Raw genomic sequence first — 16,800 nt, forward strand, 5'->3', positions numbered from 1 at the left:
AATACATGCATACATACACACACACACACTCCCAGACATCATATTGTTTCTGTTTCTCTGTACTTGGTGACAAAAGAGTGTCTTAGAAATGTTCTTAGAAATTAATATAAGTTGTCCATTTATTAAAGTTAGTGACTTCCTCCATATCCTTTATGTTCAGAAATTCCTTTTGGGGCGCCTAGGTGGCTCAGTCAGTTGAGTGTCCAACTTACGATTTCGGCCCAGGTCATAATCTCACGGTTCGTGGGTTCAAGCCCCACGCTGTGCTCCACACGGACAGTGTAGAGCTTTCTTGGGATTCTCTCTTCTGTCTCTCTCTCGGCCCCTCCCCCACTCAGTGTGCAGATGCTCTCACTCTCTCTCAAAATAAATAAAGAAAAACATTAAAAAAAATTCTTCTCAAGGCAAACTACTTACTTGTAAGTCATCTTCTACTCCTTCAGCTTCATTTTTAAATGTTGGGCATCCTAAGAAAACAGGGAGAAGTTAATTAAGCAAAGAGTTTTTGTCTTAGGATTTAGTATTATTGACTAATTAATTAAATCATTATAATAGTGTAGAACTGATCAGAGATGACTCTGGGCTGCCTGGCAACAAGTCAGATGTTGGCCACTGATACCGGCCCCTTTGTTAGTAGAACAGAGAATGAGGGATTGTTTACCTCTTCTATTTCCAGTTATTTACTAAAGTGCTATTTTCTGTGAAAGCGTACTATCTGTAGCAAGTCCTACACCTGATTTTTCTTAAGTGCTCAAAATGATAGGCAGTATATATGGAATACACTCCTCTAGTGTTTAGATGATATCCACATATGTTTGATTCAATTTTCTAAATACTCTTAACCAGAAAACAGTAATTAGTATCCAAAATGAGGATTTTAGCTGCTTTCATTAAGAAAGAAAACAAATAAGCCATAAACCACTATAGACAGCCAATGGCCAATTGTTGCTATTGATCTTTGTAAACCAGTGTCTCTGTGTAAATTTTCATGGTGTTCAAAGAGTGCCTTTAGTTTTAATAAATTAATAAAGAATAACATCTTAACAAAGTATTCCGAGTTTATGCTACCTTGTGAGACACAGTTAGCATGGAGATGAGGAGAAATCTGTCCTTTGGAAAGGATTGCATAGTTTATTCCTATTGTCATGGAAGGCTAAGTAAGAAAAATTTAATGAGATTGCTGAAAGTCTATACAGTGGCTGGCAATAATGCTAACCCTCAGTATACCTTTAAAAATGTTCAAAAATAATGAGACAGACTGAGTACTGTAGTCTATTCCACTTGGCTAGAAGTTTGTAAGCTCCTCCACATTTTTAAACTGTCTTTTAAAACATGAAACCCAATTTATTTGATCCTAGGGAAAGAAATATGCTTTTATGGAGACATGAGTACAGGCCCAAAAGTAACAATAATTTAGGGAATGCAAACTGGTACAGTCACTGTGGAAAACAGTATGGAAGTTCTCAAAAACATTAAAAATAGAACTACTTTATGATCTAATAATCACACTACGAGGTATTTATACAAAATGTACAAAAACAGTAATTCGAAGGGACACATGCAGCCCTGTGTTTACTGCAGCATTATTTACAATGGCCAAATTATGTAAGCATCCCACATGTCTGTCCGCCAATAGATGAATGGATAAAGAAGAGGTGGTACATATACACAATGGAATATTATTCAGCCACAAAGAATGAAATCTTGCCATTTGCAACAACATGGATGGAGCCAGAGAGTATATAATGCTAAGCAAAATCAGTCAGTCAGAGAATGACAAATACCGTATGATTTCACTCATATGTCAAATTTAAGAAACAAAACAAATGAGCAAAGGAAAGAAAAGAGAGAGACAGGAGCGCTTGGGTGGCTTAGTCTGTTAAGCATCTGACTCCTGCTCAGGTCATGATCTCACGGTTCATGGAGTTGAGCCCTGCATCAGACTCTATGCTGATGCTTGGAGCCTGGAGCCTGCTTCAGATTCTGTGTCTCCCTCTCTCTCTGCCCCTCCCCGACTCATGCTCGTTCGCTCTCTCTCTCTCTCGAAAATAAACATTAAAAAAAATTAAAAGAAAAAGAAAAAGAGGGAGAGAAACCAAGAATCAGACCCTTAACTATAAAGAACAAACTGATGGCTAACACAGGGGAGGTGGATGGGGGAATGAGCCAAATAGGTGATGGGGATTAAAGAGTACACTTATGATGAGCACTGAGTAAAGTACAGAATTGTTGAGTCACTATATTGTACACCTGAAAATAATATAACGTTGTATGTTAACTATACTGGAATTAAAACAAAAAGCTTAGTTATAAAAAAGTAAATCATAAATTCCAGCAGCCATGGATAACCGGTTATCTTTTTAACGTACTGGTTCTTGAACACTAAATATCAGAATTGATTGGAAAAAATTTACAAAATATACTGGTGGTACAATATATTTCCAAACCAATAATGTCAGAATCTGGGGGATGAGGCATAGGGTATCAAGTATTTTTATTTCGAAGTTTCTTGCAGTGGTTTCAGAACCACAACCACTGCTAGAGAATCTTGGAATCTTTTTCCCCCCTCTCAATTCATAATATAATAATTTCACAATTCCTCATCACATTTGAAATGGATAGGAACTTTAAAAAAATGCCTCGCCTCCCCTCTCTAGACAGAATGATTCAAGTGGTCTCGAGTGGGGACCAGTTATTCTATTTTTCAAAGTGTCCCAGATGATTCAAATGTGCAGCCAATACTGAGAATACTGATCTAATTTTTTTAATGTTTTAATTATTTGAGAGAGAGAGAGAGAGAGAGAGAGAGAGAGAGAGAGAACCAGTGGGAGATGGGCAGAGAGAGAAGGAAGACACAGAATCCGCGAAGCAGACTCCAGGTTCTGAGCTGTCAGCACAAAACCCGACGTGGGGCTTGAACTTGTGAACCACGACATCATGACCTGAGCCAGAGTCGGACGCTTAACTGACTGAGCCATCCAAGGACCCCAAAATACTGATCTAGAATGAATTTTAGATTCTTGTAATAAAGATAAAATGACTGCTACTATTCTGTGGAAGTTTTTCTGAACTGGAAATCACTGACTGGACCAATCTCTAATCTTTTAAAATAGCTGAATGAATGATTTATTTACAACTTCATACGCTATCAGTACAGACTTGTACTAAGCATTTCCATGCTCTTGCCTATGGTCAGTCTCATAATTCATTCATTTCTTCTGAATTTTTCTACCAAAATGCCATCTTCAAAATATACAAATCACAATGCTAATATATTTTGATTCAGTTATATTATATAGAAAGTAATTTCTATTTGTAGAGACAATTTTCCTTCTTAATTAGAAAAACAAATCAATTATAATTATAATTTATATTATAATTATAATCATATAATTATCTTCATTATAATTTCGTTAAAGGGAAGAAATGGGCTTTAAAGTGATTTATTTTTGCTTAATTAAGCAGAGGCCAGTCTTACATGTAAATACATTCTTCTTCCCTTTAAAACCTGCAAGCTTTAGGGGTGTCTGGGTGGCTCAGGTGGTTAAGCAACCAACTCTTTGATTTCGGCTCAGGTCACAATCTCATGGTTTATGAGGTCAAGCCACACGCTGGGCTCTGCACTGACAGCGTGGAGCCTGCCTGAGATTTTCTCTCTCTTCCCCTCTCCCACTCATGCTCGCTCGCTCTCTCTCTCTCTCTCTGCCTCTCAAAAGAAATAAGTAAACTTAAAAAAAAAAATAAAATAAAACCTGCAAGCCTTAGAGTTAATCATCTTAACAAACTGGCAAAATATGCAAAGGGATAGATGGAGCTGTGGTCTCTACCAATTCTCAATTATGAAACCAGATAAAGAGTTAAGAACAGTTTTAAGAAGGGGTTTTTGCCACAGAAAAAAATAGAGTCTACATATAAAAAAGAGAAAATTTCTAATAACCAAATACAATCGAACACTGTCCTTGAACACTGCAGGGGTGAGGGACACCAACCCCAGTTCACCCCCCACAATGTAGTTGAAAATCTACATGTAACTTTTGACTCCCCCAACATTTAACTACTAATAGTCTATTGTTGACCGGAGGCATTACCAATAACATAAATAGTTGATCACACATACTCTGTATGTTATATGTATTATATACTGTATTCTTAGAATAAAATAAAATAGAGGACAGAAAATGTTACCAAGCAAATCATAAGGAAGAGGAAATACATTTATGGTACTGTATTGTAAAAAAATCCACATATAGTGGGCCACCACCATTGAAACCATGTTGTTCAAAGGTTAACCATAATTGATTATTAGAAATTTTTGCTTTTTTATAACCCAAACAAGGATATGACTGATGTAACAACACACAAGGATTCTAAATGTTCTGTTCTCCTCTTCTTTATGCTCTTAAAAACATCTGAATTATATGATGGCTGCTACTGATGGCTTCAAGACAATGCATGTAATTGGTATATATATTACAATGTGACAAATATAAAACATTTAAAAACCCATTATTCTATCTTTGCCTACAGTGAGCTTTCAAAGTTAATCAATCACGTATCACAAAAGCGGACTTGCTTCAAGTCACTCTATTATATGTGATAAACAAAATAAGGAAATAGTCGAGAAAACCTACCTTGAGAAATATCCTCTATAGCTCTTCGAATGCCTCTATCAAAAGCCCTAGCATCAGCAGGACTTTGAAAGGTAAGGCCAAATTTCTTATCATCAATCTTCCAGTGGTGAAATGTTGGGGTGACCTTATTGTAAATGAGGTCTTTTTTAAGCATACATTCCAAAACCACCTGCCAAAAGGTAAATGCCAAAGATTACTACACATTTATCAAATCCTCTCATGTAGCTCTTAATTAAAAAACAAGGTAAGAATAAGAAATAAAAAAAAGTAAATAAAATGAAACCTGCAAGCCTTTGCTGTATTTTAGTAAATTCATTTCTCCCCTTTATTAAAATAGAGGTCTTGCTACTTAATCTACTTCATAGAATCACTCGATACAGAAAAGAAATGGAATTAAAGGGGATTCTGGGAAGATGGCAAAGTAAGAAGGAATCTTTCTTCCTACCTAGACAATAATTACACTGGCAGAAATCTGTCTGATATAACTATGTTGAACTCTGAAGTCTGTTGAAGGTGAAGGCTTGTAACTCCCAAGGGAAGCCATGGCCAGTAAACTGTGCTCAATTCTGATCAATCTCTGCTATGAGTACAGTAGCCGCTACCCATACCCCGTGGCAGGAATTGTGCACATGTTCCTGGAGCGGCTTGCATACAAATTTCAGGAGCCAGGTTGCATAAAAAGAATCCTGTCCCCCAACTACCAGAAATCCATGCTCTGATTACCGATGGCTGGCTGATTAGAGAGGTGTAGACAAAGAGGAAAACACCCATAGTTGTTATACCTTCTCTTACTGTTCCAAGTTCTTCCTCAACAGAATAAAGTCATGTCCAGGTTATTTAAAGGATCAGCATCCTTTTTTATTCATCATTTTTTACTTTTTCCCATTTGGGGTACCAGATACTAAAGACTAGGACATTCAAGAACAATTGTATTCATGGGGAAAATTAGAAAGTGACTATGCATACCCAAAGAAATACTCAGAAAAGATACACAAAGACCTAAGTTTACACTTTAGGCAGATTCCCAGCATAGAGACAACCCACAACAATACAACAACAACAGCAGCAGCAGCAGCGGCAGGAGCAGCAATTCTTGGGGAATGGGGACAATCTAATTTCCAGAGTTACCACATTAATAGATTCAAATACTCAGTGTTTAACAAAAAAACTCAAGGCTCACAAGAAAATAGTAAATTAATTTTTTTTCCTTTTCTCAATGAAAGGAAAAAAGAAAATCAACAGACACTGTCCCTAAAAAAGGCCTGATGGCAGATCTATTAGACAAAAACTTAAAAAAAAAAAAAACCTCTCTTAAGGATGATTGAAGAACTAAATGAAGATATGGAGAAAGTTAAGAAAACAGTGTACAAACAAAAATGAAAGTATTAATAAAGACAGAGAAACCTAAAAAGAAACTAAGAAGAAATTCTGGGGCTGAAATAAAAAATTCACTACAGAGATTTAAAAGCAGATTTGAGCAGGTGGAAAAAGTATCTGCGAACTTGAAAACAGGACAATAGAAATTACTGAATCTGAAGAACAGAAAGAAAAAACATTAAAGAAATGCAAACAGCTTAAGGGACCCAGAGAACACCATCAAGAGGACCGACCTACACATCATAGGACCTGCAGAAACAAGAAAGGGAAAGGGGCAGAGAGAATATCTGAAGAAACAACAGTTTTAAAACTTCATAGGTACAATGAAAGACATCAATATAAGCATCTGACAAGCTCAACAAACTCCAAATAAGATGAATTCAAAACAGAGCCACACAGAGACACAGAGAGAATCTTGAAAGTAGCAAGAGAGATGCGGACAGTCACTTTCAAATGATCCTAAATAAAAACAGCAGCAGATTTCTCTTCAGAAACTTTGAGGGTCAGAAGATAGTGGGCAGATATGATCAAAGTACTGTAAGAAAAGAGGGTCAAAAAAGAATACTTTATCTGGCAAAACTGTCCTTCGAAAGATAAAAATTAAGACATTCACAAATAAACAAAAGCTGAGAGAATGGGTTACTACTGGATTTGCCCTGCAAAAAAAGTTCAAGGACGTCCTACATAGTGAAATGAAATAACACTAGACAGTAACTTGAAGCTGTATGGAGAAATAAAGATCTCAGTGAGTTAAGTGCAGGAGCATTTATAAAAGCAGTAAAATTGTAACACTGGTTTTTAACTGCAGTTTTTCTTTTCTGTAAGATTTAAGAGACTAACACATTTAAAGAAAAAAGCAATTAGGAAAAAGCTAGGTATTATTGTAACCTTGGTTTGTAACCCCAAATATTGTTTTCTACAAAATATAAGAGACTAATGCATTTAAAAGAGGCATTAGGAACATCTAGGTGGCTCAGTCATAGGTGAACATCCAACTCTTGATTTTGGCTCAGATCATGATCCCAGGGTCATGGGATTAAGCCCCAGGTCGGGCTCCATGCTGGAGTGGAGCCTGCTTAAAATTCTATTCTCTCTCTCTCCCTCTCACACTCCCTTGCTCACACTCTATCTCTTAAAAGAAAAAAAGCGTTTTATTTTGATGAGGTACCAATAGTTCATTTTTGCTTTTGTTTCCCTTGCCTCCGGAGATGTGTTGAGTAAGAAATTGCTGTGGCTGGGATCAAAGAGGTTTTTGCCTGCTTTCTCCTCTAGGATTCTGATGGCTTCCTGTCTTACATTGAGGTCTTTCATCCATTTTGAGTTTATTTTTGTGTATGGGCTAAGAAAGTGGTCCAGGTTCATTCTTCTGCATGTCGCTGTCCAGTTCTCCCAGCACCACTTGCTGAAGAGACCGTCTCTATTCCATGGGATATTCTTTCCTGCTTTGTCAAAGATTAGGTGGCCATACATTTGTGGGTCCATTTCTGGGTTCTCTATTCTGTTCCACTGATATGAGTGTCTGTTTGGGTGCCAAAATCTGTAAAGAACCTATCAAACTCAACACCCAAAAAACAAATAATCCAGTGAAGAAATGGGCAAAAGACAGGACTAAACACGTCTCCAAAGAAGACATCCAGATGGCAAACAGACACATGAAAAGATGCTCAACATCATTCATCATCAGGGAAACATAAACCAAAACCACAATGAGATACCACCTCACACCTGTCAGAATTGCTAACGTTAACAGCTCAGGCAACAAAAGATGTTGGTGAGGATGTGGAGAAAGAGGATCTCTTTTGCATTGCTGGTGGGAATGCAAGCTGGTGCAGCCACTCTGGAAAACGGTACGGAGGTTCCTCAAAAAATTAAAAATAGAACTACCCTATGACCCAGCAATTGCACTACTAGGTATTTATCCAAGGGATACAGGTATGCTGTTTCAAAGGGGCACATGCACCCCAATATTTATAGCAGCACTATCGACAATAGCCAAAGTATGGAAAGAACCCACATGTCCACAGATGGAGGAATGGATAAAGAAGATGCGGTATATATATACAACGGAGTATTACTCAGCAATCAGAACGAAATCTTGCCATTTGCAACTACATGGATGGAACTAGAGGGTATTATGCTAAACGAAATTAGTCAGAGAAAGACAACTATCTTATGACTTCACTCATATGAGAAATTTAAGATACAAAACAGATGAACATAAGGGAAGCAAAAATAAAACAAAAACAGGGAGGGGGACAAAACATAAGAGACTCATAAATATAGAGAACAAACAGAGGGTTGCTGGAGGGGTTGTGGGAGGAGGGATGGGTTAAAGGGGTAAGGGGCATTAAGGAATCTACTCCCAAAACCATTGTTGCACTATATGCTAACTTGAATGTAAATAAAAAAATAAAAAAATAATAATTAAAAGAAACACAGGGGTAGTGGAACAATATAAAATGTAATACATTAATATGGTAGAAAAAAATAAAAGTATTTTATCATGAATAAAAGCATGAGTTTATACTTCTGGGCATTCAATTTATATACATATAATTCTGTGACATCAACAACCGAAAGGGGTGAGGACAAAGCTGTAAAGGAGCAGAGTATTTCTGTATGTTATTAAATTTAAGCTGGTATAAATTCAGGTTAGAGTGTTAAAACTTGAAGATACGAAATGTAATCTCCATGGTAACCACAAAGTAATAGCTATAGAATATACATGAAAGTAATTTAAACATTTCACAACAATCAATGCAAACATAAACAAAGACAGAAATGCAAGAAATGAGAGATAAAATGCTGTAAGACACATAAAAACAGCACAGTGACAGAAGTCCCTCCTTATGACCAATCATTTTATTATTATTATTATTATTATTATTGGTTTATTTATTTTTGAGAGAGAAAGAGAGAGAGAGTGAAAGCAGGGGAAGGGCAGAGAGGGACAGAGGATTGGAAGCAGGCTTGTGTGAGCAGCAGCCAAGTCCTATGAGGAGCCTGAATTAACAAACTGTGAGATCATGACCTGAGTCAAAGCCTAACTCTCAACCAACTGAGCTGAGCCACTGGGGTTCCCCTAATCAATCACTTTAAATGTAAATATATTTAACTCTCCAATTACAATGACAGAGATTGGCAGAGTAGGAAAAAAAGCACATAATCTAACTATGTGCTTTTTTTTTTTTGTTTTTTTAAATAATTTCTAGGCCCAACGTGGGCCTTAAACTCACGATGCCAACCAAGATAAAGAGTTACACGCATGCTCTACTGACTGAGCCAGCCAAGGCGCCCTCAACTAGGTGATTTCTCTAAGACACTTACCTTAAATCCAAAGATACAAATAGGTTAGGGTGCCTGAGTGGCTCACCTGGTTAAGTGTCTGGCCCTAGATTTCTGTTCAGGTCATGATCTCATGATTTGTCGGTTCGAACCTCACATCAGGCTCTGTGATGGCAATGCGGAGCCTGGTTGGGATTCTCTCTCTCCCTCTCCCTTTTTCTTTGCCCCTTCCCCGCACTTGCTCCCCCTCTCTCTTTCTCAAAAATAGATAAACTATAAAATCAAATTTTTTTTTAAAACTTCAAAGATACAAATTGATTCAAAGTCAAAGGATGGAAAAAGACATCCCATGAAAATAATAAGCAAAAGAGAGCAGGGGTAGCTATACCAATATCAGACAAAAGACTTTAAATCAAAAAGGTTATAAGAGACGAAAGAGGACATTATATATTAATAAAAGGTTCTAGAGAGCAAGAAGATGTAACAGTAAACATTTATGCACATTATGACAGACAATAAAATATATGAAGCAAAAATGGACAGAACTGAAGGAAGAAATAGACAACTCCACAACAATAGTTAGGAGATTTCAACAATTTACTCTTAATAAATAGAACAACTAGACAGAAAATAAGGAAATAGAAGACTTAACATAATAAACCAACTAGACCTAAAAGACATATATGAAACTCTACCCAACAATAGAATATACAGTCTTCTGACATACACATGGAACATTTTTCAGGGCAGACCATATGCTAGGCCACAAATTAAATGTCAATATATTAAAAAATATAGATATCAGCAGCGCCTGGGTGGCTCAGTCGGTTGAGCGTCCGACTTCAGCTCAGGTCATGATCTCACAGTCTGAGTTTGAGCCCCATGTCGGGCTCTGTGCTGACAGCTCAGAACCTGGAACCTGCTTCGGATTCTGTGTCTCCCTCTCTCTCTGCCCCTCCCCCGCTCATGCTCTATCAAAAATAAATAAACATTAAAAAATTTTTTTTAAATATAGATATCATACAAAGTATCTTCCCTGGCCACAAAGAAATGAAGTTAGAAATCAGTAACAAAAGGAAAACTAGAAAAAAAATCCACAAAACTCTGGAAATTAAAAACTCACTTTTAAGCAACCAATTGATCAAAGAAGAAATCAAAGGAAATTTCAAAATACTTACAGAATGAAAAGAAAAACAGCACAGCATATCAAAACTTATGGTTAGAGGGGGTGCCTGGGTACCTCAGTCAGTTAAGCATCTAACTCTTGATTTCAGCTCAGGTCAAGATCTCATGGTTTGTGTGTTTGAGCCCTATTTTGGGCTCCAGGCTGACCACGTGGAGCATGCTCGGGATTCTCTATCTCCCTCTCTCTACGTTTCTCTCTTTGTCTTTCAAAAAAATAAATACACTTAAAAAAATAAAAATAAATAAAAGGCATTTTAGTTTAAAAAACATAAAACTTATGGGATACAGTAAAAGCAGGGCTGAGGAGGAAATGCATAGCTATAAACATACTGAAACAGAAGAAAGACTTCAAATCAACAACATAACTGTACAACTTAACGAACTAGAAAAGAATAACAAACTAAACCCAAACCTAGCAGAAGGAAAAAAAATAATAAAGATCAGAACAGATATAAACAAAATAGAAAAATGAAGAAAAAAAACCCAGAAAAATCAATGAAACCAAAAGTTGGTTTTCCAAAAAGATTTAAAAATGTAACAAATTTTTAGGTACAGTAAGAAAAAAAAGAGAAAAGATGCAAGTTACAAATATCAGAAATGAAAGTAGAGACATTACTACCAGTGCTATAGTAATAAAAAGGATTATCAGTGAGTATGAACAATTGTACACCAACAAAGTGGAAAACCTAGATTAAATGGATAAATTACTAGAAACATAAAATAGATCAGGAATAAGTCAGAAACAAATAGTAGAAAATCTCAACAGACCAGTAAGTAGTAAAAAGACTGAATCAGTAATCAAAAATCTCTCAACAAAGAAAAACCCTAGACCTGATGGCTTCTCTGGTGAATTATACAAAAAATTTTAAAGAACAAATACCAATACTTCTCAAACTTTTCAAAAAAATTCTAGCTCATCGTATGAAGACAGCATTACCCCAATATCAAAGCCAGACAGTCACTACAAGAAAATTATAGACCAACATCCATTATGAACAAGGATTCAAAAATCCTCAATCAATATTGGCAAACCAAATTCACCATTAAGTGGAATATATATACTATGACCAAATGGGATTTATTTCTGGAATGCAAGGACAGTTCAACATATGAAAATTGATCAGTATACCACATGAACAGAATGAAAGGGGGAAAAAAAAACACATGATCACCTCAACTGATGCGAAAAAGGTTTCTGACAAAATTCAGTTATCTTTTCATGATAAAAAACACTCATTGTATCAGGACTAGAAGGAAACTACCTCAACATATTTGACAATAGTGCCAACAACATTCGCTGGGGGAAAGGAGTCTTTTCAACAAATGACTGGATATATTGGGAACACTAGATATCCACATGCACAGGAATGAAGTTGGACCTCTACCTAACATGAAATTAACTCAAAATGGATCAAGGACCTAAATATGACCTAAAACAATAAAGCTCTTAAAAGAAAACATAGGACAAAAACCTCATGACATTAGATTTGGCAATGATTTCTTGGATATGACACCAAATGCAGAAGTAACAAAAGAACAAATGGTGTACCACTGCATACTTCTTCCCAACTCCATATGCAGCGATTTCATATTGATTGAAATCAGCCACTGTGGGAGTTATGAAAATACTATATATCACTGCCCTCCCTCCAACCCCTGATGGGGAGCTGTTAAACCTTTATCAGCACAGCACTGAATATAATGATTTTTGATAGTAAGTCTTGTTAAATCTGGAATAAGTGACTAAGAAGGTGGCTAAATTCTGTACTGTCTGGTTAGAGGCAAAGTAATGAAATTGTCTCAAGGGTTCTGTTTCCTATAATTTGATCATTCTACATGTATTCAAAAAGGATTAACATTTTTTTGAGTTTTCATGTGTTAGCACTTTGCTATGGCATTTTACAGAGATTTACTGTTTGCCTATATGGAAAAAAACAAGTCTGGTACTATAGTTATAACATGAAAATATTACTACATTAAATCTTAGTAATGAATATTGAATAATTTAATAAAGAATTAATTCATTAATTTAATAATGAATATTGCTGATTAACTCCTCTCTTAAATTTTCCAAAGATTTTTTTCCAACTATTTTATCTCGGATAAATAAAATCTACACTCATCTTTACCACTTGTTTACAAATGGCATCTATTTTTTAGAGGCTCCCAAAACACACAGAAAAATTAGTTTAAAATGTTTTAAAATACACTATGAAAAAGGAAGGATAATAAACTAGCTCTTTTAACTTACACAAGTACGTATACAAGAATGTGTTCCACCTAAAAGTCATGTAAATATTGAGCCTACACATCATACCAACTGGTACAAAAACAACATGGCTACTAATATAAACTAGTCATGATGCATGTTATTAACTTTTATCTGTAAAATATTAGGAAAAAATATTTTATTGTTTGTATTATATATTTAATGTAGCATCAACGTAACTACCCTTTAGGAAAAGGCTACTATGTTAATAACTATTCTTAATTTAGGGACATGCCTGAGACAGAAAAAGTCAGTTACTCTATGGGCACAACTACCCACTGTTTTTGTAGGTAGTTTAAAAAATATGCTCTTAAAACATTCTGTATCATTCAACATTTACATTAATTCTAAAGCCTCTGTGTGCAAAATAGAACAATTTCTCATCTAAGTCACACAATATCAGAAAGTTATTTTGCTTTTGACTTTAAGTAGCATTAAAAAATAAATGTACTTTCATCATATTAAGGCCAACATAAAGCACACTCTAATTAACCAACAGGGACAACAACTGTCCACCTGAAATTAAAAACAACAACAACAACAACAAAAAAAACCATCAGGGCATCTGGGTGGCTCAGTCGGTTAAGCATCTGACTCTTGATTTCGGCTCAAGATCATGATCTCACGATTTGTGAGACAGAGCCCCAAGCAGGCTTCTGCACTGATAGTGAGGAGCCTGCTTGGCATTCTCTCTCTCGCTCTCTCCCTGCCACTCCCTGTTCGTGCTCTCTCTCTCTCTCTCCAAATAAATATTTTGGAAAAAAAAAAATCACTGGAATTAAGAGCCATTAAAAAAAGAAAGGTAGGTCAAACGATGCCTCAAGAGAATTTTACCCATCATGTGAACAATACCAAATCAGCATTCCTGAAAAACAAAAATAATTTTAAGGTCTGAAAGGATTCTTAAAATGTAGTGAATTCTGCTGACTCTCCCCTTCTGCTGCCCCTCCTCAACTGTATCAGAACAATGTGTTCTGACTTCAGCCCACTGCATATATTAATTCTATATCTTAAGATAACAGTAATACTAATAGTAATAGGCATATAGGAAGCAAATTCAATGGTCACCATTTCATAACTAACATAATTAGCAAATAAAGTGAGGAAAACAGCAATTTTATTTTTGCCAATAGATTACAATTAATCAATCCAACATTATCAGGTGAATTATTTACTTTGTAGGAAAAATAAGATAATGGGATTATTTCTGACCAAAAGAGAGTTGAATCTATTAATTACCAATATAGCAAATTAAAAGGTACTCACTCTGTAGGCCTAAAACAGAATTCTCCCAAAATACATGACCCACACTCACTCTTAGAGCTTCTTTGTAAGAGAAGATCTGATATAAAATGAAGTGAATAATTCTAAATTCTGTTAAGACTATACTAAAAGCAGTTCCAAGAAGTCAATAAGAATATAATCTTAAAAATATTCTACATATAGTTGTTAAACTTGAAATCATCTCTAATTAATTCTAATTAATAGTTTAGTCTTCTTTCTGGTGTTAGAGTTCTGGAAGGATGTGAATTTCATCAGACCTCCACTGTAACCACAAAGGACACCAAATTAGAAAGTAAAGATACGTTTAAAAGTAGATTAGTGGCCCTGCCCTCTTATCTACCCCTCCCAAGTAGACTATATTAATAAACAGAAAAGATATCAAGAGTGTTAACAGCAATCGTCAAGTGACTATTAAATGTAAGATCGATTCAACAAGAGTAACTATAAAAGATTATGTTGCAAAGTAATTTGACATCAATAACCTTTAACCGATCCATTAAGGATTTGGCTAGTTAACAAAGAAGAATAAATTGGAGTCTTGTTTTAGAATCAGCACTAGCACTAGAACTTTTTGAACTTTTGATCACCTTCAAGTATATTGGGACTAGAAATGAAGCTTTCTTATAAACTAAAAAACAAATGTGTAATTAAATTTTTTTTAACTAGAAAGAGGAACAAATTCAAAACCACATAAATGTTTGTAATGACTCCTTCAAAAAAAGAAAGAAAGAACTTTCAGACTTACATATACCAACAGACCTGACCAAGTATGAAAAGAATATAATTGCTGCAAATAGACTGGCTGAAGCCAGCTTCAGGAAGGTGACTATAATAACAAAGGAGAAAATATACAACAATGTAGGCGTCTCTGGTAGAAAAGCTTTGCATTCCAATACAGATCTAAACAGATCTAAGCGGGTTGAGACATACAAGTCTAACTTCTTTTCTAGCTAAATAAATACTTTTGGAACCATAAATATTTAATAGGATTTTTAAGTCTTCCAATCTAGCGGGAACAAAAAAGAACAAATATTCTTTCTCTTTCTTCTTATTAAGGCTTTTATTTATTCCATTTATATATATGTTAATTATGAAAAAAAATAGAGATGAACAGGTGAACTCTGAATTTAAGAAAAGTAAACTACTGTTAGCATAAATATATTAAAATCCAATACAGATGAAGAGAGACAAGAGAAGTGATTTCCCTATACTGCCAGGTTATGAGTTCAAAGAGAAAGGAAAGAAAAATGGTTAATGAGAATGCATATATACAAGAGTATCCAAAATAAAGTGATTAAGTTATAGGGGACACCTCGATAGCTCGGTCAGTTAAGGGCCAGACTCTTGATTTCTGCTCAAGTCATGATCTTGCGGTGTTAAGATCGAACTCCATGCTGAGCGTGGAGCCTGCTTAAGACTTTCTCGGGCCACCTGGGTGGCTCAGTTGCTTGGGCTTCCAACCAGCTCAGGTCATCATCTCACAGTTTGTGAATTTGAGGGAGTGTGGCTTCAGGCTCTGGCGCTGGCAGTGGGGAGCCTGGCTTGGATCCTCTGTCTCATCCTCTCTGTCCCTCCCCCATTTGTTCGTTTTTTCTCTTTCTCTCAAAAATAAATAAAACATTTAAAAAATTATTTAAAAAAAGATTTTCTCTCTCTCATTCATGAATAAACAAACAAAATGACTAAGGTATGAATAGGAGCCAGAAGAGGATACATACACTTCCCAGGAAGGAAAATGTTAGTACTGTGTAGGAAGAATTTGGTACAGTAATTAACTAATTAATCTTGTGGGCTATGTAGCTAAGACTAGCTGGGTCTCATCCAGTCTCCACCACTCATTATGCATCTGGTTTTGAGATTTTTACTTATTTCACTTATACATGCAGAGTACTCAAATAGTGCCTGATACATACATACAGAGTACTCAAAATAGTGCCTGACACACGGCAAACCCTCAATAGTATTAGTAATGGTGATGTTGGTCATCAGGTGACCCACTAATTCATAAAACAACAGTTGTTATGAGAAACTGGGAGATCGTTAATTGTGAGAAGAGACCTTTTTTGAATACAGGAGGAGGAGATTTTTGATGATAAATAAAGGTACTCTCAGGACCTCAAAAGAGCTTATGAATAAAGTCTGTAAAGCTAAAGTTAACAGATTCCAAAGGCAGTGAAAAATTTCGATCTCCAATGTTTTTCCTTCTTCTGAAAGAAATTCTAGGGTATTTTACAGACGGAAGAAAAGGGAAATGCCACAGTCACTAAATAATTAAAACATCTGAAGATATATTCCAAGTTATTTGGGGAAATATAGAGCAAAACTCCCATTGTAATATTACTGAACTGTTTGCCAGAAGTACTTAAAATAAACCGAGTCAAAAATGGGTACAAGTGCATTTTTGTTTCATTAATAACAACTAATAATTTGGGAGAGCAGAGTAAAATTAAATACGTACTTTCAAACTACTATGTACTTTATTATAGTTGTTACCTTACAAATAGATAATTACATGTTTACAGACTGTGTTATCTAGGAAGTAGTCTAGTTGTAACTAGATATAAATTTTTTCACTAGTAACTTTCTGAAATATCTTGGACTCCAAGGAAAAATCATTTCATTTTTTGGAATAAAAATGCCAAATTCAAATTCAATTACTTCATAACTGAAAATCAATAATTGGTATCTCAAATAGTTGCTTCATATTATGATGTTTAGTTTTCTGGATGATATAAAAGCTAGTATCCTTTATGAAAGACACCAAGAAAT

At 35.5% G+C, this 16,800-nt stretch overlaps 1 protein-coding gene across 1 annotated transcript in view; it reads right to left on the reverse strand.

Moving 5' to 3' along the window:
• Window positions 1-16,800, reverse strand: part of SPRED1 (sprouty related EVH1 domain containing 1) — a 137,595-nt gene that overhangs the window by 38,565 nt on the left and 82,230 nt on the right. The window contains exons 3-4 of the mRNA XM_060618988.3: window positions 4,632-4,800; window positions 418-467 (exon numbers count right to left, since the gene is read on the reverse strand). Of these exons, the coding sequence (XP_060474971.1) occupies window positions 418-467; window positions 4,632-4,800 (219 nt within the window). The remainder of the gene's footprint in view (window positions 1-417; window positions 468-4,631; window positions 4,801-16,800) is intronic.

The sequence above is a fragment of the Panthera onca genome, chromosome B3, assembly GCF_046562875.1.
Source record: "Panthera onca isolate mPanOnc1 chromosome B3, mPanOnc1 haplotype 2, whole genome shotgun sequence".
NCBI classification, from domain to species: domain Eukaryota; kingdom Metazoa; phylum Chordata; class Mammalia; order Carnivora; family Felidae; genus Panthera; species Panthera onca.